Genomic DNA, 16,725 nt, shown 5'->3' on the forward strand with positions numbered 1-16,725 from the left:
GTGCCCTCAGCCAAAACACTGAAGCAAATTTTCAAATAGATGTTATTGTAAAGTCTAAATAAGTACATACTCGCCTAAAACACTCTTAAAACTACATTCTGTGACACAAAAACAGTATTATTTATAAAATTATAGTTGATTTGGGCGTCCGCCGAGACATTTGCTGTGAGAAATGCTGCAAGCGGAGTGATACAAACGGTGAAACGGTTAGAGTGCTGTTATCACTAGAATATTGCACTCCTATCAGCCAATCAGATTTGAGGACCAGAAACAAATGTTGTCGAAAGTTACATCAAATATAACGTGATGAGATTTTGCCCTCAGCCAAAATTATTTGCTCTGGAACAAATATTAGATTAATGAGACCAAAGACTGCCCGTTAGGTTTACCCAAAACAAATTAGATTTCATGTTTAACCACTATAGACAAATTAGAACCAGTGGCAAATTTTAAAAGATCTGGCCGAGGTAAGGCTGCTCTCTGTGGGTTCATGAGTGCTGAACGGCTGCTGATGCCCTGGAGCTTACATCTCCGAAACTTCGAAGCAAGTTTTTCAAATGGATGTTTTTTTTTAATTAACAAACAGTGTATTTGAAGGTTAAATAAGTACATTATCACCTAAAAAACTATTAAAACTACATTCTGTAGTGGATTTGGGCATCCGCCATAACACTCGCTGTGAGAAATACTGCAAGCAAAGTGATACAAATGGTGGAATGGTCGGAGTTCTGTTATCACTAGAATATAGCACTCCTCTCAGCCAATCAGATTCAAGGAACACAAAGAACTGTTGTATATATAAATTACATCAGAATGTTTATTAGATTGAAATAGTTTTTAAAACTTTTTACATTTTTATTTTCAGCTTATGTATATAATAAACACATACACATTAATGCATATATAAATATAATTCAGTTTTATATATATATATATATATATATATATATAATTCAAAAACACAGATTTTGAATGTTTGAATGCATCTTTGAACCACACTGGATTTATAGAAAATTGAGGGGAAAATTGCAAAATAATCACATTTTTTTTTCTACAACAACAGCCAAACATCCAGCATAGTGATATAATATTAAAACATTTTGCATTTTTAATTTAGTGAGTGGCATCTAGTTGTAGTTTGCATATTTAATGCAATAGCTACATGATGTTTTTGTGTTGTTTATTTATAATATTTAGTAGTGCTGGGCAACGATTAATCGCGATAAATCGCATCCAAATTAAACGTTTTTGTGTACATAATGTGTACTTTGTATATTTGTTAAGTATATATATATATATATATATATATATATATATATATATATATATATATATATATAAAGATATGTACATGTAGTATATATTTTGAAAATATTTACATGCATTTACATGTATATATTTGTATCCATATAATTTATAATATATATAAATATATGTAATATATAAACATAACGTTTTTTTTAAATATATACATGCAAGTGTGTGTATTTTATTTTATATATATATATATATACATACACATATACAAATATACACAGTACACACACATATATTATGTACACAAAATCTTTTATTTCGGATGTGATTAATTGTTTCCCATCACTAATGTTTGTAAACAAATGTCTATTTATTAATTTGTAATTTATTTAAATGATTGTCTGTAATTATCTATATAATAATCTATATTTAAATGTTAAAAAATAAAAAAAATCTTTTTTATTTTCAGCTTTGAAATAAAATTTTTGAGTTTGTATGTATTGAAAATCTTTTAAAATGTTTAAACATATATTGTATCGCTAGTAACGCATTTCCGTCCTTGCAGTTTTACTCATGAATCAAAAAGTGCCAGTTTCATAATTGCGCCATTAAATTTTGGTTGTGTAGCCCGTTATGCTGAACGATAGAACTAATTACAGTCTATTAATCATCTCAGAAGCTGAAATCCTCAGAGAAGATATTAGAGTCTCCAAGCGAACAGTCACCCAAGCCACTTGTGGAGCAGGTCTGTTTGTTCATTAATATCTATGTGACACGAAACTCCATTTGCAACACATTTAACTTCCTAAGTCATCCTTAATACATTCATTTTAAGTTCCTGTTGACTTTAAATGAGATTTTTGCTCATCTAAATTTGTGCCAAAACATGAAAGCTCTGCCTAGACAAAACACGACAGCCGGTAGTAAACAGTCTAACTATTTGTCTCTCTCTTTGTTCCGGTGGACTCGTCTTTATCCTGGATTGTCCCCAGATCACCAGTCTTCCAAAAATCCAGAGGAATTCCACCAAGCCCTCGGTTGGTTCTCTGGAAGTCACGTCCTCGGGATCATCCGTGCCCGTTTCCGGCACCAGCCCTGATTTTGAGTACTGCAGCAAAGGTGCAAAACGCTTGGTGTCACAAATTATTTAAACGTTGTTACTTTAATTTTCATATTTTTATGGACTTTTTTTTATGTAGTGCTGCAATCTGTGACCCCCGAAATGCTTGTTAAATCAAGGCTAAAATGAAAACGCAGCGCTGCCGTGTGGATTTGCCTCGGCCTCTTTGAACACTGACTGTTGTTTTTTCAAAGAGGAATTCGTTTTTAAAAACACCGAACATGAAGGACTTGCATCATCTTTATCTCTCTGTGTGTGTTTCAGACCCTGCTACATGTCCCATAGTTCCAGGACAAGAGACGGTTATTGAGATTTCTAAAGGCCGCTCTGGACTGGGTCTCAGTATAGTCGGCGGCAAAGATACTCAACTGGTACGGTACCAGAAGTAAAATGTGTGTGTGTGTGCGCTTTTGCTTTATTTTGTACATTTCTGCTATATTTGTTTTTCGGTATTAGCATTTTTCTTTACTGTTTTACTATTTTTGTTGTGTTTGTTTTGTATTTTTCGGTTTTGTTTGTTTTTGTTTTGTGTTTTAGTTTTGGTTTTTCTTGTGTGTTTTAGTCATCTTAGTTTTCACTTGTGTATTTTCGTTTTTTTGTTTTGTCTTTGTTTTTTTTCTGTTTAGTTATTTTTCTGTTTATTTTTTTGTTTTTGCTGTTTTTATTTTGTCTTTTTTTTATTTCTTGTCTTTTTTATTTTTGTTTTTTCCTGTTTAGATTTTTGTTGTTCTTTTGGGTTTTTTTGTTTTGCATTTTTTTAATTCTTTTTTTATTTTGTTTTGTATTTTTTTCAGTTTTGTTTATTTTTGTTTTGTCTTAGTTTTTTGTTTTGTATTGTGCATTTGTTTGGTTTTTCTGTGTAGTTTAGTTTTGTCTTTTGTGTTTATTTTTTATATATATAGTTTTTGGTTTAGTGTTTTGTTTTTCTTTTGTATTTTTTTCAATTTTGGTGGTTTTTTATTGATTGGGTGTTTTATTTATTTATTTATTTGGTTTTTGTTGTTGTTTTTTTGTTTTGTCTTAATTTTTTTGTTCTTTTTTTATTTTGTTTTTTTTTTGTTTTTTTTGTATTTTTCTTTTGTATTTATTTAGTTTTTGCCTGTTTTGTTTTTCGTCTTTTGTATTTGTTTTCATTTTTGCTATGTTTTTTTTTTTATTGATTGTTTTTTTTTTATTTTGTATTTTTCTGTTTCTTAGTTTTTTGTTTTGTCGTAATTTTTTGTTCTTGTTTTTTTTTTTTTTTTTTTTACTTTGTATTTGTTTTAATTTTTGCTATATTTTGTGTAGATTTTTAATATTATTTTATGTTTTATTTTGTGTGTGTGTGTGTGTGTCGGGATTTGTTTGTTTTTTTCTACCTGTTTAGTGTTTCTGTCTTCTTTTTTGGGCTTAGTTTTGTCTTTAGTTTATTTTATTTATATATTTATTTTTTTGTTATATTCATTTTAATGTCAGTTTCAGACAGTCACACATGTATTGTTGTTGATTGCATATTTTTCCCTAGATTTGATAGCGTACACACCCAGGATGCTTTCCTGTGCTCAGAAATAGCTAGATAAAAGTGACAGGGCTCATTCTTTCCAGTGGGCCGCAGGGCTGAATCAGAACAGGCAGGTCACAGCGGGAGCTTTTTGTCTGCCCTGACTTTTTCTGCCCGACTGCAGAGACGAACATCGCCTCAGGTTTTTATCAGTGTACTGCCACCTCGCCATCATAATTCTGGAGCGCTCCAGCTCTGTGGGCTAGTTTAGGTGTCAAAGGCTTCCATGAGTCAACAAAACCAGCCCTCGGGCTCCACAGGTTTTCAGCAGGAAAAAATGTCTCAGTGTGTGTTTGTATAAAAGGATTTTAAAGGTGAAGGGGAGCAGAAATGACATACCCACATGTCGCTCCAAATCAGTACGACATACTTTCTTATGTCACTCTTTTCCATTCAGTTTTTATTTTAAATGTAATTTTGTTTTTGTTTTGTCTTGTATTTTGTTTTAATTGTACTACATTTTGTGTTTTTGTTTGTTTTTTGTATTTTTTTCTTATTGTTCTGTGGACTTTGCTTTATTTTGCTGTTTCTATTGTTTTTTTTTTCTGTTTTGCATTATTATTTTTCTGTATTGTTTTGCTGTATTTTTTTGGTATTTGTCTCTGTTTTGTTTTATCTTTTATATTTGTTTTGATTTTGTTTTTAGCTTGTTTTTAGTTCTTTGTTTTGATTTTTTTGGGGGTTTTTTTCTGTTTAGTTTTTTGTCTTTTGCATTCGTTTTAATTTTTTCAGTTTTTTTTTTTTTTTACTACTTTTGTTTTGTCTTGTGTATTTGATTTTTTTTTGTTTCTTTGTGTGTACACTTCTTTATTTAGCTATATTTCCATTGTTTTTGTTTGGAATTATTATTTTTCTATATTGTTGTTCTATTATTTTGTATTTATTGTATTTTTGTATTTATTTTGTTTTTTGTTCTTTGTATTTTCTTTATATTTTCTGTTTTTGTTTTGTGCTTTTGCATTAGTTGTCATTTTTTTCAGTTTTGTTTGTTTTTTGTCTGTTTTTTGTTTTGTCTTTTTGTCAAACTTTTGTTTGCTCTGTTTCTATTGTTTTTGTTTGTTTTGCATTATTATTGTTTTTCTGTATTGTTTTATTTTTCTTTTGTATTTCTGTTTTGTTTTATCTTTTGTGTTTATTTAGATTTTTTTGTTTTGTTTTTTTTTTTCTGTTTTTGTTTTGTGCTTCTGTATTGTCTTGTTTGTTTTGATTTTTTTCTGTTTATTTTTTATTTTTTGCATTCGTTTTTATTTTTGTTGGTTTTTTTTTTTAGTTTTGTTTGGGGGTTTTTTGTCTTAGTTTTTTGTTTTGTCTTGTGTATTTGTTTTTTTTATTCAGGTTTTGTTTTGTTGGGCTTTTTTTTAGTTACAAAAAATATTGACTAAAGCTTTCATGCTTCACCTAAGGATGCAAATAAAAGTATAATTGAAGTGATCAGTGAGTTGTATTCAAAAACCTGATCAGTTTAATTCATAAACAAATTACTAAGGTTTTGTAAACGGAGAGATTCATTAAAATGATCCCACTCAAAAGAATGACTAATTTCCAAAAGTAGAAAATGTCAATATTTTCAGTGCATTATGACCAGTGTTGATATTGTAAATGAAACCTAATTAATAGTTTTCAGTAATTAAAATACAGCTGAAATAAAATATATTTTTAATAATATTAATAACTTTGAGAATGTTGCTTTAACACTAAAAAATAGTATTAAAATTACTAAAACTAAAATAAAAAATAAATAGCTGTGTAGAAATAAACAAAGATACTAAATTATGAGCTAAAATGTTAGCAAGTACTGTTATAGTATGTAAATAATTCTGTTCTACTTTAACACTGATAACTTAATTTCAGCTTTTATTGTTTTCATACAAACTTTCAGAAGATATGAAATATGGCTGAAATGAAATAGACATGAAATAGTCACTTTTGTCTTACTTTTGTCTACTTTATGAAGCTTTGAAGCTTTAATTTCAGTTCATTGTTTTTTGTGTTTCATACACATTTGAAACGACGAAAGGGTGAGTAAATGATGACAGAATTTTTTAGGTGACCTGCCCCTTTAAGAGAAACGAGATGAGAATTTATACTTACTTTCTTGTCTTTCTTTCTCTTTTTTTTTTGGCCATATTCCTTCTCTTCACACGTTTCTTCTCTTTTCAGGATGCCATAGTGATCCATGAAGTGTACGAGGAGGGGGCGGCAGCACGGGACGGTCGTCTGTGGGCCGGAGATCAGATTCTCGAGGTTTGTTTGTGTGTGAGAGAGAAACAGTGTGTTTTAAGGTTTTAGAGCCGGACGCCTCTGTAATGTCACTGACAGCTGGTCTGCCTCGAGCAAAATGGAAATTTGAGGTTGGTTCGTGGCTCTGTATTATTGTGAATAATAAGAGTAGAGTGATTGACCAGGAGCATTTGCAATCATTAGATCTTAACTTAGACAATAGCGCCATCTTCTGGACATAGAGTAGTGATAAATGTCCTGTATTTATTTCATCAGTGTAAATTATCTTTTATTTTTATCTTTCCATTTTTCTTTTTCTTTTTTCTTTTTATTTTTATTATTTTAAAGTAATTCTGTATTACTTAAATTTTGCATAATTGTTTTGTTGGTTAATGTGTAAAGAAACGCTTTTCTTTTTCGTTTTTGGCGCTCCCTGCAGGTGAACGGGGTGGATCTGCGGAGCGTGGCTCACGAAGATGCAATAGCTGCTTTACGGCAAACGCCGGCCAAAGTGCGGTTGACGGTCCTGCGCGATGAGGCGCAATACAGGGACGAGGAGAACCTCGACGTGTTTCGTGTTGAACTTCAGAAGAGAACTGGACGTGGGCTGGGCTTGAGCATCGTTGGGAAGAGGTGAGTGCAAACTTGTTTTTCTTATGAGGAGAAGAGGGGAAAAAATGCAAAATGCAGTAATAAATTTGAAATAAAATGGTTCTTTTTAATAACATGATAAAAAACCACAATTTAATCATTTTAGAATAAAAAAAAACACAAAAAAGAATTTACAAGTAATAATAATTTGAAAATAGCATCTTAATAACATGCACATTACAGTGAACCCTAATAAAATGCACAGTACAATAATTTTAAAAATAAAATAATAGAATGAAATGTACACCACAATAATAATTTTAAAATAAAATTGTAAAATAAAAAGCAATACAATAATAATAAAAAAAAAAAAAATGAGAAATAAAATATTTCTAAGATTAATTAAATAATGCACAATATTATAATAATTTAAAATAAAATATAACTCAATACAGCCAAAATACAGCTGAAATAAAATATAAATATTACATGGAAAACACTAAGGATGTTACCTTAGCAAAAATTTAAATTAAAGCATTAAATTAAAATTACTAATACTAAAATAAAATAAATAGCTATGTAGAAACAGAAAACAAAAATGAAAAATTACAAAATGCACAGCAGACAGTATAATGATTTTGAAATAAAATAACAGAATGAAATATACACCATAATAATAATTAAAAAATAAAATTATAAAATGAAAAGCACAAGAAAAAAAAAAGAAATTGAGCAATAGAATCTAAAAATGTCATTAAAAAAGAAATTAAACGATGCACAGTGCTATAATAATGTTAAGCTATTATAATAAAATATAATAATTATTATAAAATAATAAAACAAATTGCACAATATAAAAATTAATTTTAAAATAATATATTTACTTTTACATTTACATTTTTTTTTATTTATCAGATGCTTTTATCCAAAGTGAATTACACTTTAAAATTTATGGTACTATAATAATTTTGATATAATGTAAGGAATGAAATGCACAATACATTAATCTAAATTAAAATAAAATGTACTATACAACAGTAATCATTTGAAAATAGTACATGAACAATAATTATAAAATAATAAAATTAGCAATACACGAGTAATTAAAAAAAAAAAAAAAAAAAAAACAGAAATACAATGCAATGCTATGCAAATATAATTATATTTTTGTTTTAATAAAATGCATAATATAATATTTTTAATAAAATAATAAGATAAAATGTGCAACACAATAATATTTGTGACTCTGGACCACAAAACCAAAAAGTAGCATGGGAATATTTGTAGCAATAGCCAGAAATACATTGTTTGGGTCAATTTTTTTCTTTTATGCCAAACATCATTAGGATATTAAGTAAAGATCATGTTCCATGAAGATATTTTGTAAATTTCCTCCTGTAAATATATTACAACTCAGTTTTTGATTAGTAATATGCATTGCTAAGAACTTCATTTGAACAACTTTAAAGGTGATTTTTATTTCTTTGCACCCTCAGATTCAGATTTCAAATAGTTGTATCTCAGGCCAAATATTGTCCCATCCTAACAATCGATACATCAATAGGAAGCTTATTTATTCAGATTTTGGGTGATGTATACATGATTGGTTTGGTGATGTATATGACTGGTTTTGACAGGCACGATACAATAATTAGTTTGGTTGTACACAAACATGACACTAAATTTCATCTTTCGCCATTTCTCTCTCTTCAGAAACGGTAAGGGTGTGTTCATCTCGGATGTGGTGAAGGGAGGAGCGGCTGATCTTGATGGCAGACTGATGCAGGGTGATCAGATCTTGTCTGTGGATGGAGAGGACATGAGACAGGCCTCACAGGAGACCGTTGCCGCCATTCTCAAGGTGAGCTCGGCCTGAATCCTTAAACCCAAAACCCAGTTTACAACACCTTTCAAAACTAGATTACAGGAGCAAATTTGGTTGAAGCAGCAGTTGCAGGATGCTGCCACCAGGTGTCGCTGTTTGATTATGTATTTAGTGGCTGTTGAGGTCTGTGATATTTACAAACAATTTCATATTTCATATTTAAACATTTTGTTTTGTCCACAATCACAGTAGTGAATTCAAAAAGATTTTGAATTTATTCTTAAATGTTGAGTTTGAAGCATTCAGGGCGTCCAAGGTGTTACATAGGACTCATCTCAAGTGACAAAACCACTGAATTTCATGTTTTACAATCATAATAGTCAGGGTAGACACCATATTTAATCTTATGCAATGAAAAAGGGTTATGGTTGATAGATATGTCAGCATACAGGTTGTATGTTCACTCTAAAACACATTTCATTTAACAGTTTTGGCCTACTGCTACAGTCAGCTTAGCTATCAGCATATCAGCCCTCCCAAAAATATGTGTTCGAAATTGATATCAAACAATATCCAGCCCAACCCTTTTGTAAGTTTTAGGACATTAAAATCCAAGTAACATCCAACAAGGCCCTTTGACATGATTCACATTACAGGGCTCTACGTTTACTTTTCTTTTTAGGAGCACTTGTGCTCCAACCTTAAAAAATGTAGGAGCACAGTCATAATTTTAGAAGCACTTTCTAATCAATAATCAAAAAATCTGATAAAAAAAATTTGCCTTTCAATTACGAGGTGATATTTGACTTATTAAAGGGAAATTTTGTTTTTACATTTGTAATGGGGTTTTTCTAACTTTCTTAAAAGTATGTCATCTTTTATGTCTTTTTTTTTTATTATTATATTTTATAAGCTTTTTAAAATTTGTAAATTAAGCAACAGAATAAAAACAACAGAATAAGTTACCAGTCGAATGAAATCAGTATTAACAAAATTAATTTGTACTATAGAAGTGGCACAGAAGAGAAAGTGGCTTGTAGGTGTATTTTCATGTTTAATGAGGCTCAAATGTGGCATGAGTGCAATCAAATTCATAAATTCATGTTGAGATTAATGTTTAAAAGTTTGAATCTAGAAATATTAAATGATTTAAATAACTAAAAAGATGCTTTAAAATAAAACAGCCAGTAGGTGGCAGCAAGTCACTGATTTAATTACTGAATCATTCATTCATTCGATTCGTTCGAACAGCTGATTCATTCAGGAATAGAGCAAGTGACTGTTGTTATTAACGGAAATGGAATCATTGACTCATTTGATTAGTTTAAAACGCACATTCACAGCTGTGTTTGAATAGAGATGTGCAGCGACGAAATAGAGCAAAATCAGGCATTAGTGTTGTAGTCAGACAATGTAAGACACGTATTATTAACTTCTTGTTTATTTAAAGGGGTCATCGGATGCCCATTTTCCACAAGTTGATATGATTCTTTAGGGTCTTAATTAAAAGTTTATAATATATTAATATAAATTCTCAATGATTGTGTAAAACAACACCATTTTTACCTTGCCAAAATCAGCTCTGCAAAAATCATCCCATTCTGGTCGAGGCTGCTTTAAATGCAAATGAGCCCTGTTCGCCCCGCCCCTCTCTTCTCTCTGTGGAGTGACGAGCCTGTTTACTTTAGCCGCGTTTAGCCGTTAAACTTACTAACTAGCACATTATTAGGAAAGGCGATTGCAAAGATTCATAAAAAACGCTTATACTCACTTCTGCTTTAAGTGAAGCTGGATCACAAATGATTCGCACGAACATACATGGATATATGTAGATCGGGAGGCGCATTCCCTTCACAAACACACGTAATCAACTGCATCTTCAGCGGCTCAGATGTTGGGAGTAAATGACGCCCACTATGTTCATTATTACATCCAGCAACACAACACCTCAACCGCTCAATTCTTGTCTAACTTACATCCCTGCTCCGGCATGAAGCTCTTATTTACACTTTCTCTACACTTCTATGAAAGTATTCGTGAAGTATGACTGTGATACATGACTCTATGTTGCAAAAACATGTAGAAACATTTGAAGCTCCCCTCAGCGCAAACACAAATATGTTGATCAGGTCAGTCACACTGGGTCTCCTAAATATTTTTTAATAATTGCACGCAGTATTTTTCAGTCGCTAATAACTGAAATGGTCACACCGTAGAGCCCTGCATTAGCTTTCTCCAAAAATCTGAGTCAGTCATCAAGTTACAGCATTGCCTCCACATATTGTCCATTCATGACACTATTTGCAGCACTTTGGGAGTCGTGTGAAAAGGCCTTCGTGAAAATGTTCTGAACAAGGCAAAAAGAAGCTGCAGCATTGTGCCAGTTGGTGGAATTGTGGGAAACATTGGCTTGAATGAGGTTGCATTGAGCCCGTGTTGTTTGGCTGTACCCTCTCTGCGGAGTTTAGCTCAATGGGATTGGCTCTGTGGATGAGAGCACGGATGTGTATTGTGGCATCAGGTTCTCGAAAGTATGTGAAAGTGTGTTTGAGAGGATACAAGTGAGAAGACACGTCAACGTGTGTGCTGTGATCCTGCAGTGCGCCAGGGGCAAGGTGCTGTTGGAACTGGGCCGACTGAAGGCTGCCTCCTGGATCTCTTCCAGACGCACCTCCCAGGGAAGTCAGGTGTGTAGCCCGTGTCCAAACCTCATTGGGCTTCCCCGGCACGTCTTACAAACCAGAAGGTCCAGCATGCTGAACTCTAACCCGATCAATAGTGCATGTTAGCGGACGGGCAAACCAGCGGTGTGGGCATCTGTGTGTGTTACTCATCCATACTGCCTGAGAACGCAAAGGGAGTGTGTGGTTACATGTCCGCATGCGCTCACTTGTCACTAACCAAGACGTATGCATGTGCAATGGCATGAGTGTTGTGTATATATGTGAGCACCTTCAGTGAACTCTTTCTCCTTTAGATGAGCCATGTGAGTGCCAACAGCAGCACCCCGACACCCACGCTCCCTGCGGTGGCACTGCCCCTGCCCCCCTCTCAAACCCTCAACAACAACAGCCGAAACATCACCGAGCCCAACAGCAAAAGCACAGGTACTTCTCGCACAAAATCAGCACTGAAGAAGCAGGAAACAGCCGTAAAAGGACTATAAATCAGCCCTAAAACAACATGTTTCTTATCTGTCGACAGCTAGCGGGGGCGTTTAGAAACTGCCTCTGTAAACAGTTAAAAGGAACCCTGGGTAATAAGACTTGTATGACTTAATATATTGTAAATCATGTCTTCTACTGAAATATGTAGTCGAAAAGCCTTAAAAAAAAATTCCACATTGTTTTATACATGTTTTGGACTATGGGGGCGCCATTGCTTTAGGTGGGCAGCGCATTCTGTGTTGATGGCGTCAAATTTTGCACTTGGTGAGCTATTGGCACTACTGTTGCTATTTTTACCACAACACAACACAACTCAACATTGTGCGGCTTTTGGTTGCAATTTTCTGTCAAGAGACACCATTTACGTTATATTAATCATACAAGTCTTAAAGGAGAAGTCCACTCCCAAAACAACAATTTACAAATAATTTACTCACCCCCTTGTCATCCAAGATGTTCATGTCTGTCTTTCTTCAGTCGTAAAGAAATTATGGTTTTTGAGGAAAACATTCAGGATTTTTCTCCATATAATGGACTTCATTGGTCATTTTGTTTTTCAGAAAATAAAAATTTGTATACTTTTTAAGCACAAAAGCTTGTGTAGCACTAGCTCTGGGATGCGAATTTACGATGCTACGAATCACGTCTAAGTTCATCGTCTGTGTACTCCGGCTCAAAAAGGTAGAGTATGGTGAAAAATCTTATTTTCTCCTACAACTTCAGAGTTGTCTGACATCATTGCACCTTTTTGATTGTAAACAGCGTTTGACTTACTTGCACTTTCTTAGTTTTTGCACGTTTGCTTTGTAAACACTGGGTCTGTAGTTCCACCTACGTTTCGCATGACCTTTCGACGTGATTCGATAGTACGTAGTGTCGTGGACACGCATCCCAGAGCCTGTGCTACACAAGCTTTTGTGCTTAAAAAGTATACAAATTTTACAAAACCAATTGTTTCGCTAGATAAGACCCTTCCTTGGCTGGGATCGTTTAGAGCCCTTTGAAGCTGCATTTAAACTACATTTTGGTAGTTCAAAATTGGGGCAACAAAGAAGTCCATTATATGGAGAAAAATCATGTAAAAAAAAAAATCAGGGTCCTTTAAAGAGAACCCTGGGTGTAAAGACTTGTATGGCTGTATATAACACAAATGATGTCTCTTACTGAAATATGTAGTAGAAAACCCATGAAAAAAATCCACATCGTTTTCTACATATTTTGGACTATGGGGGGCGCCATACTTTAGGTGGCAGTGCTTTCTGTGTTGATGGTGTTAAACGCTGCATTTGTTGAGTGCTACTGGTGCTACCTTGTTGCTATTTTTAGTCAGAATACACAACTAGGAAAATAAAATACTGATATGATGCCATGTGCAATTTTCAGTCGAATTTTCAGTTAAAGAAACACCATTTACGTTATATTAAGCCATACGAATCTTAAAGGGAACCCTGGGTATTAAGACTTGGTATGGTTTAATATAATGTAAATTATGTTTTTGACTAAAAATACATAGTAGAAATATGTAGCATGAAAAATTTCCACATCGTTTTCTACGTTTTGTACTATGGGGGGTGCCAGTACTTTAGGTGGCAGCGCTTTTTGCATTGATGGCAATTGAGCTACTGGTGCTACCTGTTGCTATTTTTACCATAACACAACTTGGAAAATAAAATACTAATACGATGCCACATTGTGCAGCTTTTGGGTGTAATTTTCAATCGAAGTTCAGCAAGAGAAGCAATGTAAGTCTCCGACTAAAAAAGCCACTCAGTGTGGTGTCGTATCAGTGTTTTATTTTCCAAATTGTGTTGCTGTAAAAATAGCAACAGGTAGCACCAGTAGCTTACCGAGTGCAATCATGTGAGACCATCAATGTAGAATGCGCTGCCACCAAAAGTAATGGCGCCCCAAAGTTCAAAATATGTAAAAAACGATGTGGATTTTTTTAAAAAAAAAAAAATAACGTAACTCTTTCATGAGTTTTCTACTACATATTTCAGTAAGAGACATAATTTTCGTTATATTAAGCCATACAAGTCTTAAAGGGAACCCGGGTATTAAGACTTGTATGGCTTAATATAACATAAATGATGTCTCTTACTGAATATGTAGTAGAATACCCGTGAAAAAAATCCACATCGTTTTATACACATTTTGTATAAATGGGGGGTGCCATTACTTTAGGTGGGCGATGCATTCTGCATTGATGCCGTCAAATGGTTGCACTCTGTGAGCTACTGGTGCTACCATTTGCAATTTTTACGGCAACACAACTCTAATAATAAAATACTGATACGATGCCACATTCTGCGGCTTTTGGTTGTAATTTTCAGTTAAAGGGAAACAAGAGAAGCGATGTAAATCTTCACTGCTTTTCCTAGCGATAAGAAGAGGAGAAAAGAATGGGTCGATACCCGTGGATGAATAAAATGTCCTAAAGACCTGCGTCTTTGTCTCCACTTTAGTCCTGATGCCTTTGAAAACTTTCATTGCCTCTCGTTGCCCTACGACAAAAAAACTGTATAATGTGGCATTGTATCAGTATTTTTTTTATTCTAATTTATGTATTCCGAGCTGTGTTGTGGCAAAAATACCAACAGGTAGCACCAGAAACTAACGGAATGCAACCATTTGAGGTCACCGACTCAGAATGCGCTGCCACCTAAGGTAATGGCACCCCCATAGTCCAAAATACACATAAAACAATGTGGATTTTCTACTACATATTTCAGTAAGAGACATCACTTACATTATATTAACTCGCATCTAAGTCTATATACTCTGGGTTTCTTTTAAGAGTTTGCTTTCGATTGCTGTCTTCTTCCAGATGCTACATTAGGAATCTGCATTTTTGAGAATTTTGTATAAGGGCGAAAGATTCCCCAAGCAGATTTTGCAACAGTTTCAGCACGGGCATGCAAATCTGCCACATTGACCATCAGAAAACTGCTTGGTTTGATACATTTTTTTTGCCCAAGAAATTTAGCAAATATTTTGCTAATGTGACCGCAACTTAAGTCGATTTTCAGCAGCCACTTTTGTTCCCATCAAGCAAGTGGCATGTTGTAGATCACTTGTTGCGGCGTTTAAACGAGTGGTCTACGATATAGATATGTAGTACAACTACCAATTGGTGGAACTGGTACAAGTCGGCAAAGCAAGCATAATTGACACTTATAAACCCAAAACAACTGAAAATCCTGGTAATCTGGCCAATATATACCATTCATCTTGTTAAACACTGCTGCATATTCCACTCTTTACAAACACTTCATTTGTTTTTCTAAATTTTGGCAACTTTAGATGATGCTTCTAATGTTAAATCCATGTGAATTCAGGTTCAGGTGTACTAAAATATTTGTATATATTTGCATTATTTTCAAGTTCTTACCTACAGTGGACCATTTAAGAGTCCCTCAGTAAAACATTCAGGAACTCACAGTAGTTGATTTTTCTAATGAGCAAAATTGGATTTAAACATACACCTGGACCACAAATCCGGTCATTTTTTTTTCAAACTGAGATTTATACATCTATACAACTATTTGAAAATCTGGAATCTTGAGGGTGCAAAAAAATCAAGATATTGAGAAAATCACCTTTAAAGTTGTCCAAATGAAGTTTTTAGCAATGCATATTACAAATCAAAAATTACGTTTTGATATATTTTTGGTAGAAAATGTACAAAATATCTTCATGGAACATGAGCTTTACTTAATATCTATGATTTTTGACACAAAAGAAACATTTTGCCCCACACAGTGTATTTTTGGCTATTGCAACAAATATACCTGTGCTACTTATGGCTGGTTTTGTGGGCCAGGGTCACATTTTAAACTTTTAAAGAGTTGTAAATCAAAAGTTAAGTGTCTGACTTTTATACTCCTCCACAGAACCAGGCGTTCGGACAGTGGAGATCACACGGGTAAGACTGTTAACTTCTGAACACCTTTGTATAAACTCAGTGGTTTGGCTATGGTGCTCAATAGTTTCAGTTTTATTACACCCTTGTCTCACTCTTTCAGGGTCCCACCGATGCTTTGGGTGTCAGTATAGCGGGCGGTAAGGGTAGTCCGCTGGGCGACATTCCTATCTTCATCGCCATGATCCAGGCCAACGGCGTAGCTGCCAGGACACATCGCCTCAAAGTATGTCATCCTTGCCTTTACCGTTTCCCTCTGTTGCTCATTTTCCACTTTCAACCTGTGTAAATCAGGCTGAGAGTTATTGATTAAGCATCATGCACTGGTTTGGGTGTGAAGGGCACTGCTGGGGATTGGGTTGATATCAGTGTGAATGAATTTCAAGAAATTTTTCCTTTAATGCACCTCTCTTAGGTAGGTGACAGGATTGTGAGCATCAACTCTCAGTCTCTGGATGGCTTGACTCATGGGGACGTTGTAAATATGCTGAAGAATGCTTACGGCACCATCGTCCTCCAGGTACACATTCTACTTAATAAGTCTTTGTTCGTTAAAGGGATAGTTCACCCAAAAATGAAAATTGCCCTATGATTTATTCACCCTCCAGCCGACCTAGGTGTATATGACTTTCTTTCAGACAAATACAGTTGGAGTTATATTAAAAAATGTCTTTGCTCTTGATGTAAACCAGCCATAAGTACTTTTGGGCCAAGACATACTTTCGCTAGTACACGAATTCAAGCAGGATTATTTTGTCAAAACTGTCGTCCGTTGTTCGTATGTACAGTATGTAAAATTTTGCATTATTGTTGCATAATTTATTTTAAAGGGGTGCTATTATGCTTTTTCACTTTTTGAGTCAGTGTGTGGTGTGTATCACTGGACATAAAAAAGATAGTTACAAAGTTACAAATCTCAAAGTCCACTCCATAAGGAGATATTTCGTTTTTTAAAAAAATTTCAAGAACTACAATGAACGGCTCCTTTGGACTACAACGTTTGTTTTCTGCGTGCAATGTTGTCACAACGCGGTCCATTAGAATATCATTAAAATAAATCTAACTTTAGTGCTGCAGCACGGA

The 16,725-nt window shown here is 33.8% G+C and overlaps 1 protein-coding gene across 4 annotated transcripts in view; it reads left to right on the plus strand.

The window, feature by feature from the left end:
• The window catches only part of patj (PATJ crumbs cell polarity complex component), a 154,737-nt gene that overhangs the window by 127,101 nt on the left and 10,911 nt on the right, over window positions 1-16,725 (plus strand). For 3 of the 4 annotated variants that reach the window (XM_051094264.1, XM_051094263.1, XM_051094265.1), the window contains exons 36-46: window positions 1,934-2,002; window positions 2,250-2,376; window positions 2,642-2,748; window positions 6,078-6,161; window positions 6,577-6,770; window positions 8,442-8,589; window positions 11,154-11,240; window positions 11,531-11,660; window positions 15,614-15,645; window positions 15,746-15,868; window positions 16,058-16,162. In XM_051094264.1, coding sequence (XP_050950221.1) covers window positions 1,934-2,002; window positions 2,250-2,376; window positions 2,642-2,748; window positions 6,078-6,161; window positions 6,577-6,770; window positions 8,442-8,589; window positions 11,154-11,240; window positions 11,531-11,660; window positions 15,614-15,645; window positions 15,746-15,868; window positions 16,058-16,162 — 1,206 coding nt within the window. The remainder of the gene's footprint in view (window positions 1-1,933; window positions 2,003-2,249; window positions 2,377-2,641; window positions 2,749-6,077; window positions 6,162-6,576; window positions 6,771-8,441; window positions 8,590-11,153; window positions 11,241-11,530; window positions 11,661-15,613; window positions 15,646-15,745; window positions 15,869-16,057; window positions 16,163-16,725) is intronic. The other variant, XM_051094266.1, reaches the window with a different exon arrangement.

This window comes from Labeo rohita, chromosome 22 (genome assembly GCF_022985175.1).
Source record: "Labeo rohita strain BAU-BD-2019 chromosome 22, IGBB_LRoh.1.0, whole genome shotgun sequence".
In the NCBI taxonomy this organism is placed as follows: Eukaryota; Metazoa; Chordata; class Actinopteri; order Cypriniformes; family Cyprinidae; genus Labeo; species Labeo rohita.